This window comes from Fusarium mangiferae, assembly GCF_900044065.1.
Source record: "Fusarium mangiferae strain MRC7560 genome assembly, contig: FMAN_scaffold008, whole genome shotgun sequence".
Lineage (NCBI taxonomy): Eukaryota > Fungi > Ascomycota > Sordariomycetes > Hypocreales > Nectriaceae > Fusarium > Fusarium mangiferae.
The window spans coordinates 49601-67062 of NW_024573928.1; the positions used below are offsets into that span (position 1 = coordinate 49601).

General features: G+C 48.0%; 7 protein-coding genes across 7 annotated transcripts; 2 read left to right on the top strand and 5 right to left on the bottom strand.

The window, feature by feature from the left end:
* Positions 1-248: 248 nt before the first annotated feature.
* On the bottom strand, positions 249-4288 carry FMAN_10912 (uncharacterized protein; the record flags this gene model as incomplete). Its single annotated transcript, XM_041833658.1, has 5 exons — positions 249-944; positions 997-2006; positions 2065-2965; positions 3017-3296; positions 3345-4288. The coding sequence occupies 5 exons, from the start codon at positions 4286-4288 to the stop codon at positions 249-251; spliced, it is 3831 nt and encodes a 1276-aa protein (XP_041683999.1).
* Positions 4289-4982: 694 nt separating this feature from the next.
* On the top strand, positions 4983-7627 carry FMAN_10913 (uncharacterized protein; the record flags this gene model as incomplete). Its single annotated transcript, XM_041833659.1, has 8 exons — positions 4983-5069; positions 5130-5153; positions 5235-5350; positions 5444-5898; positions 5950-6266; positions 6323-6760; positions 6815-7065; positions 7141-7627. The coding sequence occupies 8 exons, from the start codon at positions 4983-4985 to the stop codon at positions 7625-7627; spliced, it is 2175 nt and encodes a 724-aa protein (XP_041684000.1).
* Positions 7628-8966: 1339 nt separating this feature from the next.
* FMAN_10914 (uncharacterized protein) lies at positions 8967-9917 on the bottom strand (the record flags this gene model as incomplete). Its single annotated transcript, XM_041833660.1, has 2 exons — positions 8967-9749; positions 9810-9917. The coding sequence occupies 2 exons, from the start codon at positions 9915-9917 to the stop codon at positions 8967-8969; spliced, it is 891 nt and encodes a 296-aa protein (XP_041684001.1).
* A 571-nt stretch (positions 9918-10488) lies between these two features.
* FMAN_10915 (uncharacterized protein) lies at positions 10489-13017 on the bottom strand (the record flags this gene model as incomplete). The annotated part of the gene is made up of 1 exon (XM_041833661.1): positions 10489-13017. The coding sequence occupies one exon, from the start codon at positions 13015-13017 to the stop codon at positions 10489-10491; it is 2529 nt and encodes an 842-aa protein (XP_041684002.1).
* Positions 13018-13501: 484 nt separating this feature from the next.
* On the bottom strand, positions 13502-15487 carry FMAN_10916 (uncharacterized protein; the record flags this gene model as incomplete). The annotated part of the gene is made up of 1 exon (XM_041833662.1): positions 13502-15487. One exon carries the CDS (start codon positions 15485-15487, stop codon positions 13502-13504), a length of 1986 nt encoding a protein of 661 aa, XP_041684003.1.
* Positions 15488-15757: 270 nt separating this feature from the next.
* FMAN_10917 (uncharacterized protein) lies at positions 15758-16126 on the bottom strand (the record flags this gene model as incomplete). Its single annotated transcript, XM_041833663.1, has 3 exons — positions 15758-15934; positions 15993-16056; positions 16110-16126. The coding sequence occupies 3 exons, from the start codon at positions 16124-16126 to the stop codon at positions 15758-15760; spliced, it is 258 nt and encodes an 85-aa protein (XP_041684004.1).
* Positions 16127-16374: 248 nt separating this feature from the next.
* FMAN_10918 (uncharacterized protein) lies at positions 16375-17441 on the top strand (the record flags this gene model as incomplete). The annotated part of the gene is made up of 5 exons (XM_041833665.1): positions 16375-16444; positions 16496-16756; positions 16805-17040; positions 17088-17335; positions 17387-17441. 5 exons carry the CDS (start codon positions 16375-16377, stop codon positions 17439-17441), a joined length of 870 nt encoding a protein of 289 aa, XP_041684005.1.
* Positions 17442-17462: the final 21 nt, after the last annotated feature.

Consider the following 17462-nt stretch of genomic DNA (forward strand, 5'->3'; position numbering starts at 1 on the left):
TCATTGGATCAACCTCATAGATCTTTGCGGCGCGTCGGAGAGTTAATTTTCGGTCATTTTTAAGGGCACGAAGTGCGAGAATAACATTAGCTTCACTATTGAATTCAGGCATATTGGGTGGTGAAGAAACAGTTGACGACGTAGACATGTTGTAGGTTGAGGGATTTTTGTAACACTCACGTGTTTGTAACACTCGCTTATCATGGACGTTACCTAAGAATTAAAAAAGAAAATACAAATTATATCCACTAATCCAAAGCCTGCGCCTCACACATCTTACGATACATGCCGCCTTGCGCGATCAACTCTTGATGCGTGCCCACTTGCCTGATCTTCCCGGCATGAAAGACGCAAATCGTATCTGCATCCTTGATTGTGCTAAGCCTGTGAGCAACGGCAATCGTGATTCTCTTGCTGTCCTTAGTAGCCTTGGATAACGCGTCCTGTATAATCTTCTCGCTTTCTGTATCAAGCGCCGATGTCGCCTCGTCAAGAAGCAGCACTTTCGGATCGCGAATAAGTGTACGAGCAATAGCAATGCGTTGCCGCTGGCCACCGGACAGCTGGGTGCCATGAGAACCAACAGGGGTAGAAAGACCCTCAGGTAGAGACGACACAAAGTCCCAGCCATTGGCAGCTCGCAATGCCGACTCGATCTCCTTATCGCTGACCGTTTCTGTGGCAGCCGAGGAAATGGTATCGTCAGAGGGTTCATCGACACCCAACGCGATATTATCGCGGATCGAACCTTGAAGCAATGTGGGTTCTTGTTGAACGAGTCCTACAATGCGACGATACAGTCGAGGGTTGAGAGAAGTCAAACAGGCCGAGTCAATGTCGATTGAGCCTGTTGTGGGGTCGTAGAACCGTTCAAGTAGAGCGATCATTGTAGATTTGCCGCAACCAGATGCTCCGACGAAAGCAACGAACTGACCCTTCTTTATCTACGCAGAAATGATTAGCCGTGAGAACACAGTGGCAAAGCGTGCTACTTACATTGACATTTATGCCTCTGAGGACGCGCATCTCGGGTCGAAGAGGGTAAGAAAAGTGCACATCACGGATGTTCACCGTATCGCCAGATTCAGGGCCGTTTCCACGGTTTTCATCTGTTTCCCTTACCGACGGCTGGAGGTCCTGAAGCCAAAAGATATAATTGGCCGCATTGATGCCTTTAGTGACACTGGTCGAATATTGGAAAAGTTGGGCAGCCGACTGGCCAGAGAAGAAGACGCCTAAGAAGGCAACGAAAAAAGCATATATGCTAATCTGGTCAAATGATAAAAGGTAGCAACCGTACCAAAAGCCAAGGGCCATAAACCAGTATTCGATAGACTGTGTAAAGGCGAAACAGATCATCATGGTCAACACGGGTCGCTTAGAGCCAGCCAATGCAAGATCGAGCTCATGGGAGTATCTCGACAGCACTGAATTCTCAATAGCAAGAGACGAAACAGTCCGGATAGAATTTATCGCTTCGGAAGCAATAGAAGCACTGAGTGACAGGAGCCTCGACGTCTCGCGATCCAGTTTAGCATCGAACCGGATTTTAAGATAACCGGCAATAACCAAAGGGGGAAGGCCACTGCAAGTAACTACCAAGCCAAGTCTCCAGCTATACACAATAGCCAAGACGCTACAGGCAGTGATGTTGAAGACGGCGACAAGGATAAGACCAACGTTGTAGCCCATGAGTTCAAGGACAGCCTGTGGGTTTGAGTCTATCTGACTGATCAGCGCCCCGGTGGTGTTCTCTTCTCGATCAAAGAATTGCAAATCTTGTCGGAGGATGTTCTCAAGAATGGATTTGCGGAACTTGTGACTCAAAGTATGAGCAACGACGTTAGTGGCATATCCTAAAGCGAAGTAGGCAACAAAACACCCGCAAGCAAAGACGATGAACATTTTAGCATAGAAGTTGCCTTGAAGCTCCATCTCAGACCCTGTTAGAGAGAAGACCTCCACGATGTTGGCAATTAGAATGGCCAAGCCAGGAAAAGTTGCGCCTGCGAGATGTTAGTAATCGAGGGGGGTTGGCAGAGCCAGAGTTAGAAGGCCACTTACCTGCCACGATGCACGCCATCAGGATGACAATAAATGCCAACCTCAGCTCAGGCGTCTGGCCAACGATCCGAATCATGACAGAGATGACACCGCGCTGCTCATGCTGATCATATCCACCTAGATCCTTGCCTCCATCGACATCGCTTTGGTGAGAGGTCTCATGCCGAGTCAAGGTTCTGCTCGGTTCAATAGACATCGGGACGTGATCGAGGGATTCAGATTGGTCCGTAATGTCTCCAGACTCGTCGCTCTGTGCTGTGAGGTTCTGAATCTGCACGAGTCGAGCATAGGTACCGCCATGCATGATCAAAGATTGATGAGTACCGTGCTCGACGATGCGTCCTTTCATCATGACGATGATGTTGTCGGCCTTCTGGATAGTAGCAAGCTTGTGAGCGATGACGATCGTTGTACGACCCTCAGAGACCCTATCTAGCGCCTTTTGAACAATGACTTCAGCTTCAGGATCAAGTGCGCTTGTAGCCTCGTCTAGAAGAAGAACCTTGGGCTTGGAAATGATACTGCGCGCAATAGCAATACGTTGTTTCTGGCCACCAGAGAGCAGGCCTCCATGCTCACCAACCTGGGTATAATAACCATTAGGTAGCTTAGAGATGAACTCATGGGCAAACGCCAGCTTAGCAGCTTCTTCAACATGGTGCATCTGCTCTTCTTCTGGCGCATCTTCCCATGCAGTGCCAGTTAGGCCAGATCGAATGTTATCGAAGATGGTTCCTTGGAATAGGACGGGCTCTTGCTGCACTAAACGGACATTGGTTCGGAGCCAGTTCAAATTCAGCTGATCGATTGGGCAGCCATCTAACGAAATCGTGCCGGACTCAGGATTATACCAGCGCTCAAGAAGACCGATGACAGTGCTTTTGCCGGATCCAGATTGACCCTACAAAAGACAGTTAGGCACGCTTCCATATCGGTGACGTTTTGAACTCACAACTAGGGCAGTAGTTTTTCCAGCAGGAAACTTGACGGAGTAGTTGTCAAGGACTGCGATGCCGGGTCGGGTTGGATAGGCGAAAGTAACATTGTCGACAGAAATTTCTCCTATCATCTCTGATGGTATTTTACCGGTACTGTCGAATGAATCAATCTCGGACTTGCGGTCGATCAGGTCAAAGAGTTTCGCCGCAGCAACAGACGCCCGGGTAAAGTCGACAGAATATGGCGCAAGCATTGTGAGGCTGGTGGCGGCGATTATAACAGAGAGGAGGACACTTAGTTGTTAGTTGGTAACTTGGCCAACCTGTGCGAGAGCTACTTACGTGAAAATTTCTCCAGGCTGGTCTATCTCACCCCTAGAAAACATTCGGATACCCTGCCAGAATGCGAGACCGTAGCCCAGGTAGACAATGCAATACTCGGCTGAAAGCAAAGTGCCAAAGTGAGGTGAGATTTTGTTACCAACGTGGTGGGCATCGGTCAAGTAGGTGTTGAATTTGCGGACTAGCCTGTCGCGCATCTCAAACGCGTGGATTGTACGGGCACTTGATAAAATGTTTTCGGCGAATGAGTTGGCTTGGGAATGGATTTCCAAGATGTTGGTTTCATGGCCTGCCATGATACCAGCCGCAGCTCCGTTAATAATGAGCGTTGCGGGTGCAATGCAGAGACAAATGAGTGTAAGTTTCCATTGGAATATAAACGCAATGATAAATGCTGTCACAAAGGTAGATATGCCCTGGAACAGGAGACCCAACTTTTCACTGATTCCACCTTGAATCAAGCGGCCGTTGGAAGAAGCCTGGGCTGCGATGGAGCCGCTGGTGCCGAGATCGAAGAATGCGACTTCTTGGCTGAGCGCAGCTCTGAGGTATGCGTGTCGAATATTTCGAGTAATGCGATAAGCCGTGTAGGTCAGAAGCGTATTGTAGGTGTATGATAGAAGAAATCGGCCGATGCCAAGGTAAACAAAATAAAGAGCAAGTGTTGCGGCTTCGTCGCGGAGATGGGAAGGCGATATTTTTGCGGACGCGAAATCGATAACGACAGTGATGAACCTCCCGAAAATGAGATTCTGAAGGGCAATACCTGCGCCGGAGCAAATGGCCGCAAAGATGGCGACAGCTTGCATTGAATGCTCGAACACACCGCCGAATTTGAAAATTCTAGCATAGGGCCATGTTTGAGGCTCCTTTTCGGTTGTGGAGGTGGTAGCAGGAGGCCCATCGTTCTGGTCCGTCTTGTCTTTCTTTTCTTTGGAACCCATGCTGCCAGCGGCTGGCGATAATGCAGTCTGGCGTGGGCTTTGAAGTAAGGATTGCTGGTAAGGAACGACTTTGGTTGAAAGCTCAGAGAGGGCGGCGGCAAATCATTTTATTCTCAAGGACAAGTACCAGACATTGGTTTCCATGCTTGTCGGCCGTGGTGACAGCGTCGGGGCCGGAGCTCACACGTCCCAGTTCCCGGCCGGCTGGTGTCCACAATTCGGAGGTGCCAATACCCCAAGTACACGTTAGATATGATCGACTCTTGGTCTCGGCGGCCGGAGCTCGCGGGGCCCGGGACCGAGTGACCGAGGGATGAGCCGGGTGGGTCCCTGAGTCAGGTCGATGACGGCGAGGGAGTCATGACCGGGCCAAACTGAATTTGAGTCTCACTCCACTTTATTAAAGGCCTCCATTGGCCAAGTAGCTAAGTGCTGCAACAGCACTGACTGTCGTCTGCGTCAGAGCCACGGAGACTTGCGTCCCTTTCTGCTTTCGATTTATCTACACCGAAGAGAAAATCCGCTTCCTCTCCAGCCTCCCTGGTACTACACTGCACTTCCCCTTCTTCCGTCCTCGGAGGCCGAACTCACTGTTCCCGACCCTCGAAATCCTCGTCTTTACACAAACCCTTACCAAGTAGAAGGGCGGACCCTCACCTTGTAATAGCTGCTGCGGCACCTGTGCCACCACAGCATGGATAACGGCGGTCAGCTCGAGGCCAACAGACTTGGCAATGGACCTGAATGGTCACCGGAACTCCCTGATGCAAATCGCCGAGCTGTGAGTACTCCCATCTTTCACTTTTCAGCCTCCGGACTCAGACATTAATCTCTATCATAGTGCGATGCCTGTCGTAGTCGCAAGGTATGCGTCTATTCATGAATGCGGAAGACCCTAAGTCCTTTTGCCGAGTTTGGAGTCTCGAGCTCACATCCCTACGTCTAGGTTCGCTGCGACAGAGAGTCGCCTTGCGCCCACTGCATCAGTGCCAAAATTGTTTGTGTCTACACCCCTGTCCCAGCTCCAAAGAAGCGCACGCGCATTCTCCTCACCCCACAATAGTATGCGGACCCTGGACTCCATCCACATGAAGTCTCATGATATTCCATCTTTGTGCTTGCGCGTTATCTAACATATCAACTCCCTGCCTCCAGCGAACGAAAGATAGACCTCATCGACAGCAGGCTTGAAAGGGCAATCGGGCTTTTGGAAAAGCTCCAAGCGAGCGAGCCTTCCAACGACAGCTCTCGGTCACCCAGAAATGCACGAGCCTCTGACCAGGCACCCTCCTCTGTTTCGACACCTGCCAGCGACTCAACCAAACCGAAAAGGGCTCATGGGCAGGTCGTCGAGGGAGACTCTTCCTTGGCAGCTCACTCTGCCTTTGCCAACGAGTTCTTACAGAGAGTGGCTGCCACCGATTCACTGCGAGATTCCAGTCCAGAATTATGCGACACTCTTGATGAACTGTCTTCTATACTCACCAAGGAAGCTGTTGTAGGTCATGAGCTAGCATACCCACACGCTAGGCCCATACAGGGAGCTAAACTCCCAGAGTATGAAATGCCTCCCTTTAAGAAGGCCATCGCTTTAATCCGTCTTGCAAAAGGTGCGCCCTGACCCATTTTCGTGCAGATTCTTATTCATGTGACCACTCAAGCTGACGCTGTGATCGACACCTCAGCCAAACAGCTCACAGGGATCAGCTGGATTTACCAGTTCCTCCCGTTTCAACGGTTCACAGACATGTGTCTCGACGTCTACTTTAATGACAATCATTCTGAAGCCAAGTTCACCACTGTCAACGCCGGCCTTTATTCACTATTTTGGGACTACAGTTTCCACGTTGTCGGACAGGAAAGGGACGAATATGTCGCTCATGCTCATTTGTGTCGCGACAACCTTGAGACTGTTCTATCAAGCCTGCCATTGCATTTGCCTGCAAACTCTGACACCATTCTTGCTATTCTTTTTGGTGTAAATGTCCTCTTCAATCAATCATGCATTCCTGTGCTGACTACTTTAAATTCCAGGCCTCCTATGCCATTGAACTCTCGAAACCTTCTCTTTCATGGACCTTATCAGCTAAAGGATCGGAACTTTGCCAGACGCTGAGCTATCACAGGCTTGCATCGATGGAAAATGATAAACAGGAAGATTTCGAATACAAACAGTTTCTGTTTTGGAGCATCTACTTCATTGACAAAAGCCTGTCTCTGCGCCTAGGACGGCCCTCAACAATTCCTGATTGGGATATCACGGTACCACAGCCATCGACCAACGATACTACATCTGAGGCGGTTCTAGCCTACTTCGCTATATCTATCGAGACGGCGCGATGTCAAGGCAATATTTATGAGATGCTGTATACCCCCAATTCCATGGCACAGCCCGACCAGGTAAAGCAGTCTCGGGTCGAGGCCTTGGTGTCTGATTTGCAGAACCTGGATGCAAAGATCTGGGAAACCAATGTAGGTCAGCGTCAACAAGCAAATGAGTGACTAAGTTCCTAACATAGACTGAAGGCAAAATGGTTCAACGAAGCAAAGAAGGAGTCTGGTGAGGATTTAATAAACTTCTTTTACATTTCAGACAAGGTCCTCCGCCTATCCCTCCTCACACTTGTTCACCGAGCCGCGCCACCCATACCAGGCTCTACCACAACCTTCAACTATAACTGTGTTGCCGCCGCAAGAGCAACTTTACAGAAACATGAAGAATGCGTCGCACACATGCACAGGAGCGCAACACCTTACCTTGCGACTTACATACATTGGTAAGCAACGGATTCTATATTCATGTTTCTTAGTCATTTTCATTGTCCGTTCTGGTTCAGCACTGACAAATCCAGGACACTTTTATTTGCTCCCTTTATTCCGTTTATCGTCATATTCTGCCATGTTATCGAAACCCAGGATGAGGCGGATCTGACCCGCCTCCAAGACTTTGTTACTTCCATCCAGTCTGCATCTTCTGTTTCTGAGCCCGCCGCTAAGATACAACGCCTCTTCCAAGTTCTCTGCAGAATTGCTATGGGTTATGTGAAGTTTCGCCATTCGACAACGCTAGTGGGCGGGAGTCAAGATAGCTCAAAGATAGATGGTTATCTAGACGCGCTAGGATTCGCCTCTGCCAGTGGTGGCATCTCCAGCCTACAAGATCATCTCCTCACTCAGCATGATGGCAGCGATAGAGAAGTTGAAAACGAAGGTGGAACAACAGGTCCAGATACGGTGAACGGTGACCTGCGAGCAATGAATCCGATGATGTGGACGGCGAATAGCGCAGAGTTAGAGGAATGGCTAGGAAATAATGACTTTATGACAGGGTTGATGTAGATGCCCAGAGCCATGAATACATTCCAAGAGGTGGACTGGATAGTTTAACATCAGCATATAAATTCAAGTGCTGCAATCTACCTAGACGGTTGACCTTGTTTCTAGACCACTGTGCCGCTCAGCAAGGAATGTTGTATTGAAGACTCTCGTGATCAACTCGGCCATCCTGTTGGGTGATAACTTCTGCCTGACATCGAAGTCCATGGTCATGCACGGCAGACCCTCTACTTCCGCACGAAGTGAGCGAGCAAGACCGTGAAACATGGACATTTTAGGCTTGGAAGCACTTGCCAAAAGATCTCCCCTTGTAACCCAAAGAGTACCAGCCGATTCTTATGTGAGGCGCTGCAAGAGAGATAGTTCTTCTGATGAAACTCGGAACAAAACTAAATGGTCAAGCTCTGAGAGAACAATGAAGATGTGGCCGCGAATGTCTCTCTTGGTCAACTTGAGGAATGTGCAAATTTCAGTGGGTAGCCCATGCTCCTCGGTGGCCGTTATAGCAGCTCCCATCACCTCGTTGGTATCAGGAGCTTCAGAGACAGGGCGGACGACAGTGATCTGGGAGGATTCTGGTGCATGGTGGTTTTCTTTTGCCGGTGCAGCGATATCCTTGAGCGAGTAAATCATCATATTGGCACCCTTTCCGTCTGGACTGGCATAGGCGAGATTCGAAAAGGCGTCCGGCACAGAATCTCCAGCTCAGCCATGGTATATACTACCGTCCTCAATCTTGTGCTGCTTGTCACCAGACAGCTGACACCTCTGCACTTAGCATTAGCATGGCAGCACAACACTTCAGCATGACACGCGAGAGCAGTGCCAGCGGCACCACCACATTAAGTACGAAAGATGGCAACGACAAATTAAGTCGAGTGCAGATTAAAGGCGCTCGGATCGAAGTACGCAAGCCTAGACGACGGCCACCGCCTTGGACAACAGATGATGAAGAACACCTCCTAAATTAGGTGGTGAAGGGGCTTGACTGGGCGTATATTGCCATAGCGTTTGAACCTGAGTGAGTCTGGTGTGCAGAAGCATGCTCGGAATATGGATTAGAGGGAAGAAACTTGATCAAGACTTCAAGATCGCCGCCAGCAAGGGTACATGACAGAGGAATGGAATGGTCAGAGATCGCTGCAAAGCTTGAGCGGCCAAACAATTCTGTGGCACTGCATTGGGCCTTTACAAAAGCTTAGAGATGGAACTAAATTTCAGCTCATTATGAATTACAGTGAAAGGGCTGCCTGAAGTAGTGTGTGGTTTCGTAGACATATGTGTATGTCAGAAAAGTACAATGTCCTCCACTGGCATGGTAGCAATAATTTGTAGTGCGATCCTAGTAGGTAGCTGGTAGTATTGATAGCCTCCCTCCATCAAGCAATTGTATACAACCATTCACATAAGCTCCTGCCTTGCTCGTCAGGAACAGAGCTTGACCTGCTATATCCTCCTCTGTTCCACTTCTTTCCAGGGGACACGTCTCACTGGACAGATTGCCTTCAAGCCTCGGATTGCTTCCTTTCATCCAGGGCATGTTTTCAGTCATCTCACTGGGAAAGAAGCCTGGGGCAATGGCATTGCATCTGATTTTATAGGGCGCGAAGCATGTGGATAACTGCTTCACCAGGTGCGTTGCCGCAGCCTTAGACGCACTGTAAGCGAAGCCCGCTGCAGGCTTCCGTGAGAAGGCCGAGATGGATGTCGTGATAATCACTTGACTAGAGGGGAGGTCAGTTCTGTCACGGGTTGCGTTGCCCTTGGCCAACAGGTCAAGAAAGGCAACCACAGTGTAGAACGCGGCAGTGACATTTAGGTTCATCGTCTGCGTAAAGTCCTCCATAGGGACGTCCCATAGCGCCTCACGCAGCTTGTCCAAACTAGGGGTCTCGCCGCCCGAGAATAACTTCGCGACATTGGGTCCTATCATGCCTGAATTTGCAATGAGCACATTAATGTGTCCCTCGCGCTGGTGTACTTGCTCGACTGCAGCTGCCAGAGAGTCCTTGGAGCTGACATCGGCAACGATAGGATGGATTCTTCCGTGAACCGCACTGCTTGCTATGTTTTTCAACTTCTCCTCTCGGCGACCGAGCACATAGACAGCACGAGCGCCATTGGCCTTGACGGTTTGTTAGCATCGTGGTCTGGGAGGCTTAAAGTGAGATAGAATGTAGCATACTTCTAGAGCTTGGGCAATCGTGGCTCCAAGGCCTGAACCTCCTCCTGTAATAACAGCCACAGTGTCTTGGACGGAGAACAAGTTGATGATGCCAAGATGGGAAGCCATGTTGGAGCGTTGTACTTGTATCAAGCCGAATAATTATTATAGCAGCTTACACAACTATTTAAAGGGGTTAATTGTAGAAGACGTAGGAGTCTAGAGTTATTATTATAACTGCAGATAAGCTGACTAACAAACGGTAAAAAGTGCGGGTTACTCTATACTCTATAAGGATAGCTCAATATTTTACAAATCAATTAAACCATTATAAATCAATTCATACATTACAAATCAATTTATATAAGGTACTCAATATAAGCCATTAGCTGTTAGGTCTATTAACTCAAAACAGCACTCTTATTAAAGTACAAATTAATTTATATATTGCAAACTAAGTAATATACTATATAGAGAACTATGGCCTTAATAAGTGAGTTCAGGATATTAGCGACGATGTGCAGAGGTAGGGACTTTGGGACTGCTTGTTCTTTGAAGAGTTAAGGAGAAGGATCAACCACGCCCTTCATTGGTAAAACGATCTCATTCGGTGAGTATAATACAAAAAAGTATATCTACTGTTATTGGGTATCAAGTTGAGCTTGGACTGGCAGTTGGAGCTTAATCTATCTGCTATTACTTAAGCACCCGAGTGAATGTATGGAGCCCACCAATGTGGATCTTCATCATGGTCTCTAGCGTTTCTTAGAGCATTATGCAATGCCTTTGCCACTGCCCAATCCGTGTTTTCAACCAACCCAATCTCTTTTACAGATTGATAAAAACCCTTAGTAACATGAGCATGAGAAGCTCCATCGGCGTTTGATAAAGATCCCACAACATGCTTGAACCCAGCCAATTGGAATGCACTGATGATACCCAACCCTCCATCAGTCGATTGCTTGGCCTTACCCCCTACTGAGGGGTACAATAAGAGGAAACCAATTTTTGACTTGTCCAAGGTTGTGTTGTTAGATATCAAGTCTACAGTCAGTTTTACCTCGTCTGTGCTTAGTGATGAGTACCTGCGAATTTGAACGTAACTTTGGGACGGCTTGAGAGGATCAGAGTAGCCGTCGCAAGTAAAATGGATAACTTGAGACCTGCGCAGATTTTCCAATGTCTCTTCAAGTGATGGCTCTGACAGGGTCACCACCTTGAAGGTCTCTCCAGGAGCCTCCTCTATTATTCGTAGCATATCTGTAGGATCTGGGGGCTGACATCCATCTGAATCTTTGGGCGTCATGACGATCGTCAATGAGTTCCCTTCGCCATTGGTGCCACTGCATGTCATGCTAGCTTTTGTTTCTGTTAAAGACGTGATAGATGGAATGTAAGACGATATTACGTTATCCAAAGTGCTACCCTCGGAGTTTCCTGCTGCGTGGAACGGAAATCTGCTGGCGATACCCGTCCCAATCCACCAAACTCGAGGGGTAGACGACGATGACTGTGACCCTGCGATCTCCTTGACGATCGGGTCGACACACGCTGTCCAGAGCCAACTCAGAAACTGTTCGTCATACAGATCCTTGTCGCTCTCTATGTCCTGTTCCTCTAAACCCTGGGACTTTCTTATACGACCGAAAGCTTTCGAATATTTGTCAAGAAATAGGTTTCCCACGGATGTTGCCTTTGGTAAGCTAAGGGACCTGATTCCTTTTCCAGACGGTAGGATAATGATGGCATCACTGCTGAGGGGAGTGATATTTACTATCACGATTGACCCATCAGTGACTCCGTTGACCAAGTCGTCTAGGTTTGGTAATGTAAGAAAGCTTCGAAATTTTGGTAGGTTCCTGATCAGCGCGAGTTCAAAGTCATGGTCGTGGGCAAAGTCCTGAGCTTCTGGCACAATCCGATCTTGTATAGTGACTTGGTCCATGGTGTCCACGGGTTGGGCGGCTGCAGATCGCAACTGGTCAAAACGTTCGGCCGACCTCTTACTATGTTGTTCTAGAAGAGACAGTTTGTTTCCATACTTAATCAAGTGGTATAAGATAATTTCAGAACTGAATTCAATACTCAGAAGCGCTTCCTGCGTTTTTCCAACAAGAAGTGATAGAGAGCAAGCTTCGGCTGCGAACCTCGACATTTGTTGGATGGCGTGCTGCTGATCCTGGCGTGCGATAGATGGATGACAGGCCATTGGTAGTAACTGCAATGCCTTTTGAGTAAGGGAATTTGCTTCTTCTAGCCTTCCGTGAAACTTGAAGATACGGATAGCATCTCTCGCTGCCTCAATTCCAAGTAATGGATGTGCAATGCTGTTTACGTGCAAAGCTCTACCAATGTCGGCGCGAGATGCCATAATCTCAGTCTGGTCAGGATCATTCTCATCCCAAGTGAGCTCCAACTGTCGAGATAGCATGATCCCAAGGTTGGTTAGGAATCTCAGTTGATTGAAATTCTCTTTGTCCAACAGATTAATAGCGAGTTCTGTCTTTTTGATTGCTTCTTGAAGATCATTCGTATCTCCGTTTCTTTCATAGCGTCTTAAGAGCCAGGCCCCGAGGTTAGCTACTCTAGCTGGTAACTCGGGATGACCTTCAGGAGTGGCGGAAATGGCGTCCCTTGATAATGGTATTCCAACTGGGAGAATATCTGGATTCTCTTGCACTTGGTATTTCTTGAATAGGGTCCTAGCGAACTCATCCAGAGGGTTGGCTCGGTCCTCGATATGATTTGGAACAAAAGGCAAAACCTGTCTTGAGTATGACGCTGCCGTTTCTATATCGCCCAAGTTGCCCGACTTTTCATATAAGTGTAGTGTTATGGTACGCAGTATGAATGGTAGCCTCACTCGTAGTGCTTCATGTTCAGCATTGCTGGGCTCTTCAAAGAAAACTTGCCAGCAGATAGTGATGGCTGCTCTGAGGTCCTCAGGGTCGTTCGTCTCTTCGAAACGACATGGAACATCTGAACCTATGGATTCGTCTATAATGACCACGTACCAGAGAGATGCTTCAGTAGGAATATGCAAGGAGCGAAATAGCAGCATCTTATGGCGTAAACATTCTCGAAGGTCATCCGTGTTTCCAGTTTGCTGATACCGAGTGATTAGCAAGTCTGCTAGCTTTTCAAGAGACTCTTTTCCAGCGTCGTCTTTCTCTGGCTCTGTCGGCATGTTCTTGGTGGCTTCCAAGATGTCTTGATCGAGTTTTTCCATATTGATTGCTTAGTGGCCCCAGCGACTGTTCTTCGTTCCGAGTAATGGATATCGCTTAGAGGGTCTTAATATTGCGGGGTAAGTCCAGACCGTTTTATATCCTAGGTTATGTTCTGTGCCGCTTATCGACATGGTCTCAATGCCAAATGACGTACCACCACTCGGAAAACCTGAAGAAGAGGCTAGGAGGCTTGGCGCTTACTCTCACAAAGCAGCTTCCGAGTCGTGCGTCGAGTGTATGCTGTGGAGCTATTACCATGGCTTGTGCCGTATGGACGACAAGCCAAAGCTTATGGGGCCTGGGTCTACACGTGGCATGTTCCAGGGGAAAACGAGACTGATTATTACGAGTGGTTGGCTGTTGCATCGAATCACGGATTGAGAGTGACAATAAACGGTTACAACCATGGATGCACTCGCCAGGAGAGGCATAAATCGTTTAACATTAATATACCGGTTCAAGAATAGCAGTCTCACTAGACGGTCAACAGGTCTTCGAGGCTCTCAGTTCTGCTGCCAGTGAAGTCTTTAGCGGAAAGTTAAAAGCGATCCACTGCTCAACAGAGCTACCTCCGGACCTATCATTGTCGGCTGGTGATCTCTTCTTGAGAGCATGACCAATTTTGGGAAGCTCCAGCAAGTCAAAGGAAGTCGGCTGAGACGTGACCAAGACCTTGAGAGTATCACAGCACTCTTCAATGCCCTGCTGTCTCAACTCGTCTGGTACCATGGTTCTAAATTTCTTGGTGAAGCTGCCTGTCATGAACCTTTCATTCTGGTTGTATGGGGGAACCACTGCGTAGCTGCCACAATATATATCCTCAATTTGCCAAAGAGGGCCAAGGTCCAGGATATACAGGTACAAAACTTTGGTTCCGTGGTTCTGAAGCTTGAGCTCGAACATAGCTCCCTTGCCTGCATCTTGTTCAACGTCGACCAGAATATCTGGGCCAAAGCGATCGCCCGCTCGTACAATATTGATGTCGAACGACGTTCGGAAATCCTCTTCCACTAATGGATTTGAAAGGCTCTTGACAACCTCGTATCGAGCTAAATGCTCCAGAACTGCAGCCACATCATCTGCAGTTGTTGCACTTTGTGACAATGACGGGAGGTTCATCACTTCTTCACCATTTCGAGTCAGAATCTTGTACTCGTTGCCGATAGCTTCGACGTGGAACCAGGATGCCAATGCGTTCTCGCTAGCGTGGGTCAGCCCATATCTTGTTAAAGCCTCTGGCCAGATATTTTTGGGGGATATTGCATCGCTGAAAGAAACCGAGAACTTGCCAAGCGCTCGTCTCGTTTGTGGTTCAGCGACCCAATCAGTCTCAGATGTCGCAGCCATAGCATCGCCCAGTTGCAATAAACTTGTCAAAGGACCAGCTCTTTCAACCTTTGTTTTAATCACATTCGTGTGAAAGGCCTCGTTCTTCTCAAGCACGCTGGAGGGATACAGAATGAACTCATCGCCGTCTGATACTCCATGAGCCCGACCCGCCTGCAATGCAAAATGCTGACCATTTTTCACAACAAGTACCGTAGATCGTGAGTTCGTGATATTGTTCTCACCAAAGAATCCCTGGTCTTTGTTCCCATACAATGCAGGATTTTGCTGAACCGAGTGAGCACGGAATTTGGAGCTGAGACGGTAGAAGATATTCTTGTGCTTGCGATTCAACCCGCCGTCTCTCAGACACAGGTTTAGAAAATGGGATAGGGCGCCGTGGGATATTCCTTTGTGAACTATCTCGCCCGCCTCTTCATGAGGACCACAAGCTGCAAGAAGTGCATAGCCATTTGGGTTTATCAACCAGCTTGGCAGCATTGATACATCGCGATAGCCTGATCCAGGTGTTTCCTCATCTTGCTCCGACAAGTCTTTGTCGGCGAAGTACGCAGATGCCAGGTCTGGGTCGATTCGGAGGAATCGAATATCGGGACGGTCTAGGCGATAGATACTTGCTGCAAAACAGCAGTCAAGAACTAGAGTGACAACCAGACCCTTTAACACCATGGCATTTAGAGAAACTGCTAGCCTGTACCCTCCAAGTGGCCTCACTTCGTCACCATTCTCACCACCTAGAAGAGCTAGAGCCAAGTCTCCAGTATGCTGGTTGGAGAATGCCTTAGCGGTGGGAGCGATGCGGGTGCCATGGCCAGAGTAATGGATGTAGATATAATCTCCAGACTGAGCCGCAGACGTAAGATCTCTGAACGCCTTGATTACGTTGTCATCAGTTGGTAACCTAGTAAGATCTTCAACTGGCCCTGTGATGCTACTATCAGAGCTTTGCGTAGCTGTCAAGGTCTGGATATTGATGGGAAAAGGTTGCTGCTCCAGTAATGATCTGATTTGTTGCGTGTCTCGTACACAACCCTTCAGCGACGAATTGTATTTCTCAGGATAAGCGTCGATGCCAATTAGGATAGCATAATGCTTTGGCGAAACAGACTTCTTTTCGGCCATTGTTTTGATGGTCTGGAACTTGATTTGCGACGTTATTCACTGGGTCTGACTTGTCGCAAGTCTTATCGTGAGGGGTAACACAGAATATGTACGTGATTGGTCTTACTGCGGTGACTTTTATGCATATGCATTGTTGTTTCAATGTACTTTGCCTTTTGGCTGCCTTACACTGCCCCAAATGCATTTCTGCCTGAAAAGCCACCAAAATGATGTGAGGAATCATGTGCCCTAGCAATGCGTGCTTATCATTGTTGATCCCGCGACGCTCATTCAACAGGCCTCGAGCTCATCCACATCAATGTCCGCATTGTTTCTGAACGGACTCCCATTGTCATAACAAAGCGTGCATTGTCCGGAAACTGGGGCCGTTGCAACAAGATACGGGCCCTCTCGGGACCCATCCGTGTTCAGCAGATAGACACTATCTCCTACTTTGAGGCTTGGTGCCTGCACAGCCTGATTCAGTACAAGAGCTTCAGCTAGTCAAGTGACAGTATTTACGTACATTGTCGTATGTCGAGACGAATGGTCGCTTGCCGCCCGAGGTGTACTCAGGCGATTCGTTCTTTCTGGGAGTGACCAGCATTAGCTTACTTCCAAGTCCATAGTTTCAACCACTTACTGCTGGTCGTCAGACATCTTGAGGTGACGCTAGTGGAATTGCAAGAAATGGAGAAATGAAATAACGACACAACAGTGGGTATTGACCTTATGTATGTTGCCCGCCTGGCCTCGACTTGCATGTGCACGTGGGGGCACTCAATTGGATACCTCAAGTGCCTGCTCAATGATTAAAGTAACCGGCAGTTCCCTGAAAGTGGCTTGTAAAGTCCTAGAGTCCTGCACGAGTTCACTCTGTGTGCCAACAATCCCACCTTTACGACACCATGAGGGGTCAGCCCATTCTTCCTCTTTCGGCAACTCCGTCGCATTTATCCAAACCACCAACAGGAAAAAGTAAAACGTCTTTCCCGTGAAAAGTGCATGGCCATCTAACCCCCATTCTAGTTGAAGATTTCAGACCAGGGTACCCAAGATTTACAGCCCTTATCGCATCGCATAGCCCTTTTTTTATTTTTCGGCGCTTTAACAGACTCAGAGCACGGCTACTGCTCCTAAAACAAGATCAATTATCAATTCTAGAGAACGAACTCGACCAAATAGACCAACAGGAAAAGGCACCGATCTTTCTTGGAAAGAGTCGCATTGATAGAAATGCTGAAAGGCTATCAGTCATGTCGAGGATAGAGTCCGCACTGATTGATTATGGTATGGACCTTCTTGACTACCGTATCTGTTCTGCTGACGATATCGCAGATAGCTTCATAGATAAGACAAATCTAGCACTCACTCTTAGCGATGCGGAATCTCGAGATGTGCAAAGCCTCAGGAATTGGGTTGATGGAAACGGGTGTTTGGCTGCGAACGAGACGTCTTACCTTGAACACGATCGTGACCTCGTCTCACTGGTACCAACAATTGATAACGCAGTTAAGAGGTTTGAGAGTTGGATAGAAGAGCGCCTTGTACAGTTTCTGCCCAAGTTTCGAGAGGTATGTCACTTCCTCATCACACAAGATATCTGTACTAATAGATGTAGAGTAATCGATATGTTTCTTCCGACCCGAACGTCCATATATACAACGGTCCTTTTGTGAGTCGCGTTGCCAAAGGACTACTAATATGTTTGGTGACTCTACTCTTATTACTGCCAATTGTTGTCTGTAACGTCGTGTCGACAGCTGCCGTGCGGATTTTCATTGTCATGATGTCGACTATCGTTTACCTTTTGGTTCTCTCTGGATTAACAAGGGCGAAAACTACCGAACTTGTAGTGGCTGGTACAACGTAAGTGCGAACCCTTTGGCGAAATTATACCGTGCTAACATAAAGCCTCAGCTATGCTACAGTTCTTATTGTATTTGTTTCAGGGACTAGTGATAAAGTACCTTGATGAATGGGATATTCTATAGTG